This window comes from Centroberyx gerrardi, chromosome 14, assembly GCF_048128805.1.
Source record: "Centroberyx gerrardi isolate f3 chromosome 14, fCenGer3.hap1.cur.20231027, whole genome shotgun sequence".
Lineage (NCBI taxonomy): Eukaryota > Metazoa > Chordata > Actinopteri > Beryciformes > Berycidae > Centroberyx > Centroberyx gerrardi.
In genome coordinates this window covers 27081585-27096613 of record NC_136010.1, presented here as the reverse complement: position 1 = coordinate 27096613, position 15029 = coordinate 27081585, and the positions used below count along the sequence as shown (strand labels likewise).

Sequence of the window (15029 nt, the reverse complement as noted above, 5' to 3'; positions counted from 1 at the left end):
GCCAGCCACGGGCTCTCACAGCGATTGGCCTAGTAATATTCTCTGGTCTCTCTGAAATAAGCCTTTTAGGAGATGGGGAGTGAAAGAGGGAAGAGAGAAGCAGAGGATGACAAAAAAAAGAAAAGAGAGGATGAAGAGATTAAGCCAACAAGACAGACATTAGACAGATGTTAATGCAAGCTAGACCGGGAGTTAGACCGATATATTGGTGTACCAATATACTGGGCCAACATTGGCCTTTTAATAAATATCCGATATGTCGTCCACCTCTGATGTGATGGAGGTTCCTCCCTGACCACAGCTGCATAAAAACAGTCTGTACAATACACAATCAAATTGGTTTCATTTTATTTTATTAATTTAATGTTCAATAATGGATAGGACCTGGACTCTTTTTTCCCCCAACTTTTTCCATTTCCATTCCGATCGATTCTGACCAAAATCTGTGTTGTTTTAGTCTCCCATGACGGTCTAAATGCTGTTTCAGAGGCTTTTCCACCCTGATAAGAATATAATTCTGGGGATAATACAAGATATTGAATATCTTGAAACCCATATCGGTTGAACCCTACTCTGAAATAAGCGGTTTAGGAGACGGGGATTAGAAAAGCGACGTGAGAGAGGGGAAAGAATGGCAAAAATAAAAGAAAGGATGAAGAGCAAAAAACAAGACAGACACATGTTAATGCAAACAACAGAGGGTGATTTAACACACATCCGCGTGTGTGTGTGTGTGTGTGTGTGTGTGTGCGACTAAAGGGCTTGCTGCCATATGTATCGCTATCTTCCCTCACCGTCCAGGTAGCTGGGGGTGGCAGCTCTTCCACCCCCGAGCGCCGGGCCGTCTGATCGGCTTCCAGACTCCCACTCGCCCTCCAGGAGTGACGAGTCAGCCTCCGCCACCGAGCCCGATTTAGCCCCCACCGCCGCTACCGCTGGCGTGGGGGGGGCCGCCGGTCCTCTGGAGCTTTCAAAGGCTCTCTCCATCAAAGGGTAGCTGACAACCTGAAAGCCACTAAGTGAAGGCAGAGAGAGAAACACAGAGAGAGAGAGGGAGAGTGAGTATGTGTGTGGCGATAGTGGGAGAAGAGTGATGTATTGTATGGGTGGAAGAGCGGGAGATGGAAATGTGAAGGAGGACAAGAGTGAAAGTGGATAAAAGTGGGTGAGAGAGACAGAGAGAAAGAATGAAAGAGAGAGAGAGAGAGAAAGAATCTATATCTGACCTTACTAGAACAAGGGTTCGACCGATACTGGCTTTTGAAGATTGATACCGATATTTTTACATTGAAGCTGTTTTTATATTTTGTGATGGTATTCAATATATTTAAAAATGACAATTTTCACGCTGAAAATGTTCCACCCCGAACAATGCTGTGTGTGTGTGTGTGTGTGTGTGTGTACCCCGTTGGTCAAATTACAAAAAAGCTGTTGAAAAGGGCGATTTCACACACTACTGACAACAAATCCACAAAGATGCAAGCTGTGGCTGCATTGCATTCTGGTCTATTGAGAATTGGTCTCTCTGCCTCTTCTACGATGAATTTCTCCCTGTATGATTGTTGAACGTCGGTGCAAATTGCCGTCTCTAGAAAGAAGCCCTTGCTCTTGGATTCTGAGGGACATTTACGGTTTATGTTTTAGATTGCTGAAAAATGTTCTGCTATCAAACTGTATTGTAGCTGCGCTGGAAATATCTCAATGTCATGCCATCTATGTTTGGCTAGTTATCCAGGGGAATAAGAAAAATACATCACCAAATAACAAAATGGGTCCTGAAATGCAATATACATCGCCAATAGTTGTTTTTTTAAACTTTATTAAAAGGTGGACTCTTCCTTTAAGGCAGGGTGGGGCAGGTTTCATTGCAGGTGTTAGATTGCCACCGCTTATTCAATATGTAGGAACCCCATCATATCAGTAGTGGACGACTTTGACTGGCCAATATCCGATTTTTATTAAAAGGCCAGTCTCGGCCCAGTATATTGGCAAAAACCAATATATCTAACCCTAACCAGAACACATGTACATACACAGCAAACATTTCTATCTAAATTCTGTCGAAAGGCCAGTTGCCAACTTGCCAAGAGAAACATAGACAATACCATTTTAGACTCAGTACATCCTGCTCTTTGAGATGTGTTCAAAACAGAATGGGGCCAAAAACAGGATTAAAGTCAAACAACTATACAGTAGCTATGTCTAAACAGCTAAAAGATGGCATTACAGACATATTGGCATGAGCCGTGTTAAGTAAAGGGATATTGTCGTTGCCTTTTAGTCACCAACAAACATGACTAGAGCGTAGGAGCACATACTTTGGCAGAGAATCAAACCAGGGTCCTTTCTCTCCTGACATATACATTTGTTCACCACCTCTCATGGATTTAAAAGCATTGAATCAGTTTAAGTGTGGGCTAAAAGGAATGCACCAATCCAGTGATTTTTAAATTCATAAGGAAGCGTGGAAAAGGATTTTGTCAGGTATCCAATTCAAACGATTCTGGCATGTTGGCATCTAAATCTGCTGGCATGGGGTGGCATCACCTACAAGGGCGTCTGGATGGCATTTTCTTTGATGTCCTTGGCCATCTTCAGCAGACTGGCAGACGATGTTGGAGAGAGATCAGGCATTCGGATGCCTGCTGATATCTGCAGGACCCTACCGCTTTCACCTGGGAAAATCAAATCAAATTTATTTTTTTAAGTACAAATCACTTTACACATATTATGAACAATACAAAAAACAAGCAAAAGTAATTTCAAGTAATTTAAATCATAGCAGTTAGTCAGTTAGTTGTTTAGTAATTCTAAAACCATGAACCATAATTAACTATTTCAGTCTGCCAACTCACGTAAACAGATTATTGAGAATGAATGCAAATATAGATACAGAGTTTAGTATGCCGTCTAGCCTCTGATCCTGTCACTCCCTGCAAGCATACACCTAGCTAGCCAAAGAGAGCAGGGAGTGACAATAGGGAACTTCCCCCCGGGGGAAACCTAGAATCAGAGCCTACAGGTGGATGCTGGGGCGGAGGTGGGGATGATGAAATGATGTATGGTTAGCAGCAGCAATAACTGAGCAGCAGTAACCAGCAGTCTGAGCAGCATAGCAGCAGCATGGCAATGCGAAAGAGAGTGAGCAGGTGTAGGTTGCTTAACAGACCGCCTTATTGAGAGGGAGGCGCTTGATAAGAGTTGCATGAGTAGTGTGTGTATCACGTGTTAAGTGTGTGTAGTGTGTGTATCACGTTTAAGTTTTCCTTTTCTTCAGTCCTGTTAATCATACAGTATGTCCTTCAGAGTGCTTTGGATAGCATTTTTCCATGAGAAATTGATTCAAACTTGGTGAGTGTTATTGTGTATATCACTAAGGGCAAACCTCTCTGGCAAATTTAGCTGGTTGAGGCAGCAAATATGAACAAGATTCCTCCCAAAGCATTGAGCTCCAGATGAGGGATATCTTCATTCAAACTGTTATTTATTTGTATGAAGTGAAATAGGCAGCTAGGACCTTTACATTGGTAGTTTGGTTGTATTTCTGTTGGAAATAAAGGAACAGTAAGTAGAAAATGGTGCTGGATGGTGAGGCTGTGGCAATGTGCAGGCATTGTTGCTCAACTAGTGGACCTTGGATGAACTCATCGGCCTTGAAGTCCCAATTGTGTACGGACTGTGATGGGTCCACCTGGTGGTCATGTGCACATTGGCTGGATGGGCGTAAGCAGGTGTCGCATGTCAGACCCAATCTGAATTGATGAGCCGTCAAGCTGCTTAGCACTCTGGTGGTGGGTCCATTATGGAGGACCTTGACCACTTTAACATTACTCTGAAAGTGATTGGGACAGTTGAGATAATACTAATACTTAATAATATGTAGAATAATACGTGTAATACGTAATATGTAGAATAAAAAATGTTGCTGCTAGGTAAATCAGGTAAGTATATTGTTCTTTTTCTCTTCACAGGTACACCAGGTAAGTATATTACAAATTTTCTTCCATCCACCCATCCATCCATCCATTTTCTAGCCGCTTATTTGGGTGAGAGTCGCGGTGGCAACAGGGCAATCCCAGATGTCCTTTTATATGCTGGAACAGGGGGAGGAAGTGCTGGCTGCTGAGGTGTAGAATGCCAGAGGTGAGGGAAGTGTGTCAGCCTGCATGCAACATTTGCAGGAGACATAGGAAGTCATCTGGTGTTGAGGGAGGGTCTATTGAGGCTGCATCAGTGCCGTCTTTAAGAAGGAAGGTGACTAGTTTGGTTACTTTCATATCATTATCTGCTTTATTTAGGCAGCGCTTCCCCTCCAGTTGCTTGGTTAAGGCTTCTCTGGCCTTAAGGGCATCCTCCTCTAATTCCTTAGCTTGAGCCTCTAGCCGTTGGCATTCGATATCAGCACTTAAGTCCTCATCTAGCTGGTGGCTAAGATCGTCAAGCTCCATCTGCTTTATCCTCTCCTCCAGAATTGCAGTTAGGACACTAGAGAGAGAATGAGCCGGGGGCATGTCTACAGAGGCTGAAGTGATATTCAATGTCTGGAAGGGTGATATCCAATGTCATAGTCAGTCAAGTAAGTAGGCAAACAATGTCGCCTGCGAGGTCGCTTCTGTGCCTCTGGTGCGTCTGCAGCTGCACTGTTCCTATCGTCTTGTAGGTTGCGCTAAATCTGGCTCGAAGGACCACTTAGCACTGAGGGGGAATGTCTCAGGCATAAATTAATCTGCATAACAAGCATTACACTTTGGTGTGGAACTATGGCTAAATTACCAAAAATAAGCAATTATTAATTACAAGGAAATAACCTGCATATCACTGCTAGCAAGCAATGTCAGGACCAGCAGGCTGCCACCTAGTGTAGTCAATTACATGTGAAGTGTAATAAACTATCAATTTTGGCAACAAACTATTAATACAGCTGTGGAGTTAACACACTATAGACAGGATAATTACACCACTTACATTGTTCTCATGAACACACAAACAATAAAAGATGTGAAAGAAAGAAAGTGTCCATGAATGTTGGAGGTACTACTGGTGCATACTGCCCCTTTTTGGGGGGCAGCATCTCAACATGACGCTTGGTGTCGTTAACAGGTTTTCTCACAGCATATTACGAAAGACAGTCACAGAAAGACAGTTACGGGGTTGTTGGATGTTTCTTCCAATTGTTTCCATTGCCACTCTTCACTCTCCCAAAGGGCCCCCCTTTTGTTTCCTCACCTGTTGTCTTCTCCCCCTCCTCTGTCTGCAGCCGTACTTCCACACAAAATGGAGACTCCTGGAAGACCTCCAAGACGTCGCCTCCCTCGATCACCATTTTCGACGTGCCACCTGTCGTATACAAACAGGTTTCAATGTCTAATCAAGACCATTCACTGTCTCCCCCGTGCCTCACGCAGAAAAAAAACACATTTCAAACCCCCCTTTCTATACCAACTGTGAATTTTCGTAAAACTATACACGCTCATTAACAGCTCTTGAGCGCAGGCTGGAAACCCAGTGGATTGGGTCAAAGTGTTACAAGCAAGGAAGACAGCTCTTTCTCACTCTTTCTCTCGCTGCCTTTCAGTCTCCCTGCCCTCAAGGTTAGCCGATTAGCATACAACATCAGATAAGGGTATTCTGAGCCATCCAGGAGGCTGGTGAGGTCCCAGCTCATGCATACACCGTACAAGTGCTATTAGCATGCACGCCAGTCTTCTCCCTGGCAAAATGGGTCATGTCATGTCATGTCGTGTTGTGGTATGAAGTTATCATGTCATGGTACATTGTGTAGCTGTCAATGAAAATCTGAACCTGAAAAAGGATGCGCAGTGAGCTTGTGCTTAGTGTATTTATGTAAGTATTTCCTATATGTCATTTAAGAAAGTCTTAAATGAATTTATGAAAACATTTACAAACATAGTAAAGCTCACCATAAATCAACCCACAAGACCTCCAACTATGGGTGAGAGGTCTTGGGATTGGGGTTTTTGAAGGCTGATTTGAAGCCACATATTTTTGAAGTATCTTGAGCTGATATTCAATATCTTTAAATTTGGCCATTTTCATGTCAAAACATTAAATACAAGGATCCTCTGTTTTCTGCAGAATTGTATTCTTGTCAGAGTGGAAAAGCCTCTGAAACAGGATTCAGACCATGGGACACTAAAACGCTGAAATCCAGGATGTTTGAAAACATGAATTCATACTTGTGTGAAATCCGATCAAAATGTCAGATATGAATCAATTCAGGTTAAGGGCTTCCCTTAGACAACCAGTGTGGTATTGATTGGCATCAATTATACAATAAATATGCAATCAAACAAACTGCATCATATCTATGAAATAGGAGGTGGACGACACTGACTGGCCGATATTTAATGTGAGGCCAGTATCGGCCTGGCAAACAGCTAGATCGGTGTACCTTACCTCTAACCAGCATAAAACCATTACAGCCTACACACACACTCTACAACAGTAAACTTTATTGCTGATATAAGATTCATTGCAGCTTGGGAAGTCCAGAGTTGATAAACCTGCCAACCCTTAGCTACCTGCTCATCAGCATTCAGCAGAGTAGCACAGGTGCAGGAGGCATTAGGACTCATAACAGGCGATGATGATCGGCCCGGAGTTGGGGGAGGAGGCTGTAAAACAATGGGGACACAAGCGATGAGAGGGGAGATCAATAACCTGGGGGGGTGGGGGAGGGGTGTGTGAGGGGGGGTAGCTCCTCGCTGACAGCAGGCATTACCATAAAGCACCAACAGATGCCACGGCTGCCGGATGCCCAATCTGGGCAATTTACACCCCTGTCAGGTCTGTGCAAGTTCGAACGAATCGCGAGGGGCGGAACTACCTACCTACTGCCCTCCCCATGCACATATGGTCAAGAGAACGCACAGGCACAGTGGGTGGGATCGGATACAAACACATACATGCACCCACAGAGGAATGCACATCGCATTAACATAGGCAGGCACACTCCCAAACATTCACACTCTATGTACAGTGCAAGTTACATTGCACATATGGGCATACATGCATATGGATACACAGTACGCAGTCTACCCATACCCTTGATAGCACACTTCCTCAGCAGGGAATGAACACAACTCCTGTTCCAAACTAGGATTCAACCGGTACTGAAGTCGCTGATAGATGATATCTCATGCCGATATTCCATATCTTGAAATTCCACCTCTTACTTCAAATATTCAGTGTTTTCCCCCACAGTTTTATTCTTGTCAGGGTGGAAAAGCCTCTGGAACAGCATTTATACCATGGGACATTAAAACTCTCTGCTCCACAACGGTAAAGGGAAACTCAGGGATGCATTTGGCCTTTAAATGTAGAATTAATTTACAAAAAACATATCTGAAAAAGAAATGAATACATAAAATGTGCAAAGAAAATCTAATTTCATTGCAGGTTTTCCAGACTGTTCTGAGGAATCTCATCATAGCTGCGGTGGACGATACCGACTGGCCAATATCCGATATTCAATTGGTCTAACCCTAATCCAAACCTCACCACCCGCCCCTCCACAACCTGCCAGGTAGATGTCAAGCCGGTGTACCCCACAGAGCACCGGCCTGTCCTCCCCCTCCTTAACCTCCTGCCCTGCCATCCTCCGGGGGCCTCACCTGTCAAGGCTGTTTTCTATAGAACCCTATAGCTGTCTCTAGATGTGGATGTCAATGCATGGCAGGCCTGTGGAATGTGTTAAAACACTCGGCACTGTGATATCTGTCTCCAGCCACCTCCTCCGCCTCCCCGCTGCCGCCACTAGGCACACTTTCATCCCTCCCTGAGGACCATCAATAATGCAATACGGAGCTCCTCAAGCTGTGCATACACACACACACACACACAGGCGCAAATCTTGAAAATACATACACACACCGTGGACACCCCAGTCCGCTCTCCCCGGTGTGATTTATAAGCGGGTACTGTAAGGGGCTCCTCTATGGCGGAGGCCATTATCATGCAGGCAGGCACATCTGCAGACATCAATAAGTAAGGCGGGGGGTCCGGGGGGGGGGGGCCCGGGGTCGCCACTGTGGGGTGCCCCTGGTGTCAGCAGGACCCCCCGTCCGCCTGTCACAGCCTTCCACGAGGGGCCAAGACAACAAACAGCGCCTCCTCGTCATTATGTTCCACTGCGGCTGTCAGTCAGTCCGTCGGCGACCCGGGAAAAGACCAAGGGGCCTCGCTGAGACATGTGTATTAACAGGAGAGAGGCCAAAGAGCAGTTCCAGCCTGCATCAGCGCCCAGACATGTGCATGGACGCCGTATCCCAGAACAGAGCCTAGAACAGGTTTGACGTTTCTTGTTAAATGATTAATGAGATTGCAACGCTAAACTCACCAGAGGAAAAGCAATGATGAATTATGTGGATAGCTTCAACTTGCAAAAAAATACAATCAAGCAACGTGTGTCATGGTCCACTGTAGGTCAATGGTGGAGCATGGTGCTAATCACACAACATTAGAGATGTGATTCTTGCGGGGGCTATTCATATAAAGTCAACTGTGTGCTAAATTGCATAACATAATGTTTGAGTTGTCTGAAGTAAGCAAAGACATTTAATATACAGCATCACTGGCTGAAGTGTTTGACAAAAGCATTCTCTGAATGCTTTACAGTATGTTAGACTGAAAATTATTAGGAGAAAACCTGGCGGTGAAATTGTCAATTTATATCCTTCGTGCAACAGTAATGAAAATTTTACACATCTGGTACAATGAAAATACCTTCTCTCCTGAACAAACCTTCAAGACATTAAAAAGGACATTTTTCACAGCTCTCACAGCCTTTTGGTTAAAAAAAATAAAAATGGTTGCCATGTGCTGCATTTCTGTTGTCACTGCAATGACAACAGAAGATGTTGTTATGCCAATAAATAAACATTTATAAAAAATATTTTGATCATGACGGTAGGGCATAAAAAAGCCAATATCGATACAGGCTTTTACCAATACCGGAACAAACATTTGTGGTTTCAAGTTGCTGGTAGACAATATTTTGTGCCAATATTCAATAACAAAAAACAAAAATTTGACCATTTTCAACAGCATTTAGGCCAAGATGGCACACTAAAACCCAATTGAAAGCTGTATTAATTCTATTAGGTGGGTTAGAAGCTCCTTAAGGCAGGGTGAGCCCCCCCCTATCCCCCTCCAAACACACACACACACACACACACACACACACACACACACACACTCACCCAGCGGCCTCCCATTCATCCACAGGCCTTCATAAGTGACTCCGGAGGTGTGGATCATCATCCCCTGGCCATTGAACAAGTTGTTCCGCCACTGGCCCTGAAACAGATACAGGGAGAGGAGGTAGTGCAGTAAAGATCCCATACTCACACTGTTATTATGAATGGTATTTATTCACAGCGATCTGATATAACAGGTGTGAAACTGGCACATGGGGAAAAAAAACTAAAACAAACGCTAGCATTACTGCTTTGCAGCAACTCTACTGATTCATTGAATTCCAACACGGTTGTTTTAAGTGGCAGCCTTGCTGGCGCTACAGTCCTGCTTCAAGGCTGTTGCTATGTTTCTGGCCATCTTATTGAGGCGATGCCATGAATTGTCCCATATTTGCAGGCAAACCTTGTAAGTCTTAGATAAGACTTGGTCACTCAATGGCTTTAGGTGGGATTATCATCAATAAAAATTGTGGTGGAGGGCAAGAGAAGAGAGGGAGCAATAAAGCACCACATGATTATCACCGCTACCAACACCTCGCAACTGTAGAAACCAAAGGCAGGGATTAGATCGCAAAACACACAGCTTACATGAAAACGTTACATCAAAATATTAAATTCCAAGGTCACTAATATGTGTATTACATATGCTGGCATGGTGTGCCAACAGTTTTTGCGTTAAGGAGCTTGGAGTCAAAGGCAGTCAATTGAGAAATAGGAAGAAGCGCCTTCCCTGAATGACTAAAGGAGACACTTCAGTAAAACTGCTGAAGCCTGCACATCACTTGCACTGTATGCAAGGGATGCGTGCATGTGTGTGTGTGTGCGTGTTCGTGTTTTTGAATGTGCGCGTGTGCAAAATAGGGGAAAAACAAAAAAAAGAGGGCAGAGGAAAAGGGAGAACAAGAAACAGAATGAGCGAGCAAGAGCACGGACGCGAGAAAGAGGGGAGAGAGGGAGAGGAGAAAAAGAAAGAGACTGTCAAAGTCAAACAAATTCAGAGGGATCAATGCGCAGACGTTCGCCTGGCATATCCAAGGGAGCGCCAGACTCAAAGCTCTTCAAGCCCGCACTTCAAAGTGGTGACATGTCCATTAGAATTTCTAATTCTGATCGCATCGACAGGCCTAGGGCTAAGGCACAGGCGGAGAATGGGCTAAGAAAAATCTAGGCCACTGCTGAGTGAGTGAGGGAGAGAGAGAGAAAGGCAGCGAGAGAGAGAGAGAGAGAGAGATATTACTGTATGCTCTTTTTTTTATATTCCTGTAAAAACAAAAAAGACAGCCGACATATGAGCCATCCTGATTTTCAGATGGGTCCCAAAAAGTTCAAGCATAGCCTGGGAAAGTTATCTGAAAGGGAGAGACGCTTTCAAATGCTGGCCGTGTATTCAGGGAATCGTTGTCGCATCTTTAGTTAAACAATAACATGCAGCAGGGTTCGACTGTTTTCTTCAAAGACGATTTTCAGGATCTTTAAATTAGATTGACCTTTTTCAATGCCAGAAAATTCAAAAACATTACAATTATTCAGTGTTTTCCACAGAATTTTATTCCGGTCAGGGTGGAAAAGCCTCTGAAACAGCATTTAACACCATGGAACACTAAAACTCTCCACTGAAACCAATAGTAATGATAATAATGATAATAACCTATGCATGCTTTCTCAGTTCTACAATAAATGTGTAATCAATCAAGCCGCATCATATCCATCGTATTATAGGTGGACGACGTTGACTGTGCGATATCTGATTTTCAATAAAAGGAAAATATCGGTTCAATACATCAGCAAAGCAGTATATCGGTCCAATTTGCGAAAGGTCTAAGATTAAGAGGGCTGTCTGGAATTGGAAATAATAACGAGCATACCGCCCTTAAGTGTTCACAGCAGCCGACTGACTGTATGAAAAATGAAAAGAAAACACTATACTGCAAAAAAGTCATTCAGTCTAATATTGAGTCCTAAAATACTGATTTTCTTAAAACAAGTCAAAAAATCTGCCACTGCGGTGAGATCATTTCACTTGTTTCCAGTGCAGTTTCACTTGTTTCAGGAATTTTCTAGAAATGAGTGTCAATGAGTGTGAATAAGGCAGATCACTGCACTACTATCAAGAAAATGACACTTGATTCTAGAAAATTCTTGGAACAACTTGATTTGCATCAGAAACAAGTGAAATGATCTCACCCCAGTGGTAGATTTTTTTCACGTATTTTAAGAAAATTGGGATTTTAGGACTCAATATTAGACTGAATGGCTTGTTAATATGGAGATTATAGGGGAGGGAAAAAACAAGTAAACCATGGGTCAACACATGGCAAAAAAAAAAACCTTTTCCACGGCTTCGCAACCTCAGGCTACTAATACATAGGCATAGACCTCATGAATTCCATTTACACCCTCATTTCCACATTCATAAAAATCAATAAGCAGGCTTTTAATTTTGGGGGGGAGAGAATGTGTGTGTGTGTGTGTGTGTGTGTGTGTTTGTATGTGGGGGGGGGGGGGGGGGGGGGGGGGGGGGGTGTCAGGAAATCTATGAGACTTTACGGCTTAATCTGCTTAGGCACTTCCCTGTCGGCTGGTTTGGAGGCTGGGGCTGAGGGGAGTATGTGCGAGCTTAGTGCAGCTGTCAGGAGCTGCCTCTACCTCTCTTTCTCTCTCTCTCTCTCTCTGTCTCTCTCTCTCTCTCTTTCTATCCCTCTACCCCCTGCTTCCTCGGCTTCAGCCCATCGGCTTCCCCTGCCAGCGCAAAATCAATGAGTCCTGAAACTGATTAGCAGGTTCAAGTTCAGGTCGTCTCCCACAGCCAGTGCGTTACTATTCCGATGTAAAGAGACATTAGAGAAAAGAGCTTGGTTTTATCAGTTTTATCCACCTTTTTATTTGCATTATTTGCATATTTTCAAGTCTGACATAAATCATTATGGTGTGAATTCATAGTATATATCATAGTAAGTAGTGTTAAATTGATATTAAGTTATATGATAGGTATGGTTAAGGGAAACAACCCTGCTTTTCTGAAAGTATAATTGATTTTTGTTGATATTGGTGGTTGTTTGCCTTATGATGATCACCTGGAGGTCAGAGTTGATCCACCTTTGAACTTACCACTACATCACTGGTTCCCACAGCTTATCTACTGGACCATGGACTGTACTGTGAACACACCTCATACATACTTTTTACTCATGGGGGTCTAAATGTTCAGCAAACCGAGCCGCAGTAGGCTATGGCCTTGTTCTCTGTTCAAGTCTAATATTAAAGGCAATAGGGGGCTGCATGTGTGTGTGTTTTCTAAGTTGTTCTTTAGAAGTAGAATTTGCTAGATGATCAGAAAAGTGACCATCAGCATGAGTCAAGCCTCACATGGGCCTCAATAAAAAATACAATAGCACCTCCAAGTGGCCGAACATGTGCATAACAAACCTGACATCGAAAGGCAAGGTGCACAGACTGGGCAAGAGGAAATCAATTTCTGTATTCAATAGCAGCCACTCTTCACTCATTCACTCATTTTGCAGTAGCAAATCATTTACTGTGCTCCGCCGGTAACCCTCGCATTGTACAATATTTATTCTAAACATAGATACTACATCATATACATCATTTTTACTAGATTGTATACATGATATACCATACTACACACAAACACACTCATGTCTATGGGCAGTTTAGAGTCTTCAGTTCACCTGACCTGCATGTCTTTGGACTGTGGGAGGACTGATGTATGCAAGCTGATGTATATGATCTAGTATATGACATATAGTATGTATATGATGTAGTTAATGATGTATATGAAGTATGTAAATGACGTAGTACAGGATGTATATGATATGTATATATGTAGTACGGTGTACTGTATATGATGGTATGTAAAGCCCTTTGAGACAAGCTTGTGATAAAGGGCTACATAAATAAAGACAACGTAGGGATCATAAATGCTCATTTTTGAAATCAGTCATGCATGTAATACCATATTTCAGTTTAAATCAAAGTGTTGCCATGTAAGGGATAGATAGTTAAATCTATTCCAATTTCAAAACTTTGAAGTTTGTTTCGTACTACTGACTCATACCTCATACACTGATCCATCTCCACAGCGCATCACTCCGTGGCCTTGCTTTTGATCCAGAAGCCAACCGCCTTCGTACTGATCACCGTTCCTGATGACATAGAAGAAGAAACAGACAACACCTCGTAGGCTTTGACAGGAAGTCACTTCTTCAGTACACTTAGAACTAACGACTATTTAGTACCTGTAGCGCATTTGGCCTTCACCATGCCTCTTATTTTGATAAAATGACCCCTCATATGTCTGTCCATCCTTATCCACAAGGGAACCATGGCCTGTGTATAAAGTGAAGAGAAATAAAGAAGAAAGAAGAAAAAACAGAGAAAACAGTGTTTGCCTTAAAGGGGCATTAATCTATGACTTTTATAAAATATGTAACTATCAGTGACTCAGGAATTACAACTAGGGATGGAGAGTCAACTCCAAAAGAGTCGATTCTCGATTTCATCATGTCGATTCTGAAAATCAATTCTACTAATAAACGGAACTGGAGTTGACTCCTATTGCAATCTTGACTCCAAAATCTGGAATCAAAGAAACTGTTTAATTTAAACAATTTATGGAAGATTTGTACCAACTTGTGTACCATTTTGTGGTAATATAACAAATTAGTTTTGTTAATTTTTGTGTTGATTTTCATTTGGAATCAAGAGTCAGAGTCGGAAATTGACTCCAAAAAAAGGTATCAGGAACAGTTTATGGTGGCCAGTAGTTGACACAAACAATAAAGTCACATGTGTAGAGCAGAGATCCAACAGAAACGTCTTTGAAATGCTCACGGATTCACACTTAGACACTCAAAGTTGAATTTTAAGTAATGCTGCACTTTTTAACCCGTATTAGACTTTAATCCAGACGGTCACTGCTTAAATTCCCTTCTTCCCCGGTTCTGCAAAGATGTTGCAATGCACGGTTACCCACCGTCTCTCTGGCCAGAGGAAAACTGTCCTTCATATCTCTCACCGTTGGCTCTCTGCATCACTCCAAATCCATGGAGCTCACCTCCAGTGAACTGACCAGAGTAACAATCCCCTAAAATAAAGCAACAGAAGATGATGTAGATTTGGTCAATTCAAAGGAAAACGGAAATAATAACACAAGTTGAAATATTCAAAAACATTATAAGTATTCAGTGCTTTCCACAGAATTTTATTCCAGTCAGCTCAAAGTCAAGTCAAAGCTTTTATAGTTCTCTAATTAGAACCACTTTTGTTTCTGTGCCAGTTTATTATTTTGTGATCTTGGAATTATGAGGTTCTATTTGATTTTTTTGATTTTTTTTTATCAAAATTGAGTTATCCACATATTCATGATTTTTGAATATTACTTAATAGTAGTGTATGTATTTATTTATTTTTTTAAAGAAACATTTGTGGTTACATATTTAAAAAGACAGAAAGTAAATGCCAAATGATATGTCAAATCTTTGATGCTCAAATCTTTGATGCTCAATATCTCAGAACATTGTAACTCCAATGTCCTTCTCCCACATTTATGCAATTTCCCGTGAGATGATACATGATAGAGATATGAAAGTTGGCAAAATTATAAATAATGATATGGTCAGATGATGGTGCTATGATTAAAGGTAAAACAATTGTCACATTTGCATGCCCACAAACAAAGTCTAATTTGCATTAATTTTGGCACACATACTCAGCTGTCCTCCCAGATCTCCTCCTACATACTTGTCAAGAACCATCTATAACCAAGCTCTTTAAAAGTTACAGGTATACAAA

The 15029-nt window shown here is 42.4% G+C and overlaps 1 protein-coding gene across 1 annotated transcript in view; it reads right to left on the bottom strand.

Annotated features, from left to right (window-relative positions):
• LOC144542315 (MORN repeat-containing protein 1-like) overlaps positions 1 to 15029 on the bottom strand; it is a 54005-nt gene that overhangs the window by 35564 nt on the left and 3412 nt on the right. The window contains exons 4-10 of the mRNA XM_078288304.1: positions 14212 to 14322; positions 13475 to 13565; positions 13294 to 13381; positions 9222 to 9318; positions 5227 to 5337; positions 2552 to 2675; positions 795 to 1015 (exon numbers count right to left, since the gene is read on the bottom strand). Coding sequence (XP_078144430.1) covers positions 795 to 1015; positions 2552 to 2675; positions 5227 to 5337; positions 9222 to 9318; positions 13294 to 13381; positions 13475 to 13565; positions 14212 to 14322 — 843 coding nt within the window. The remainder of the gene's footprint in view (positions 1 to 794; positions 1016 to 2551; positions 2676 to 5226; positions 5338 to 9221; positions 9319 to 13293; positions 13382 to 13474; positions 13566 to 14211; positions 14323 to 15029) is intronic.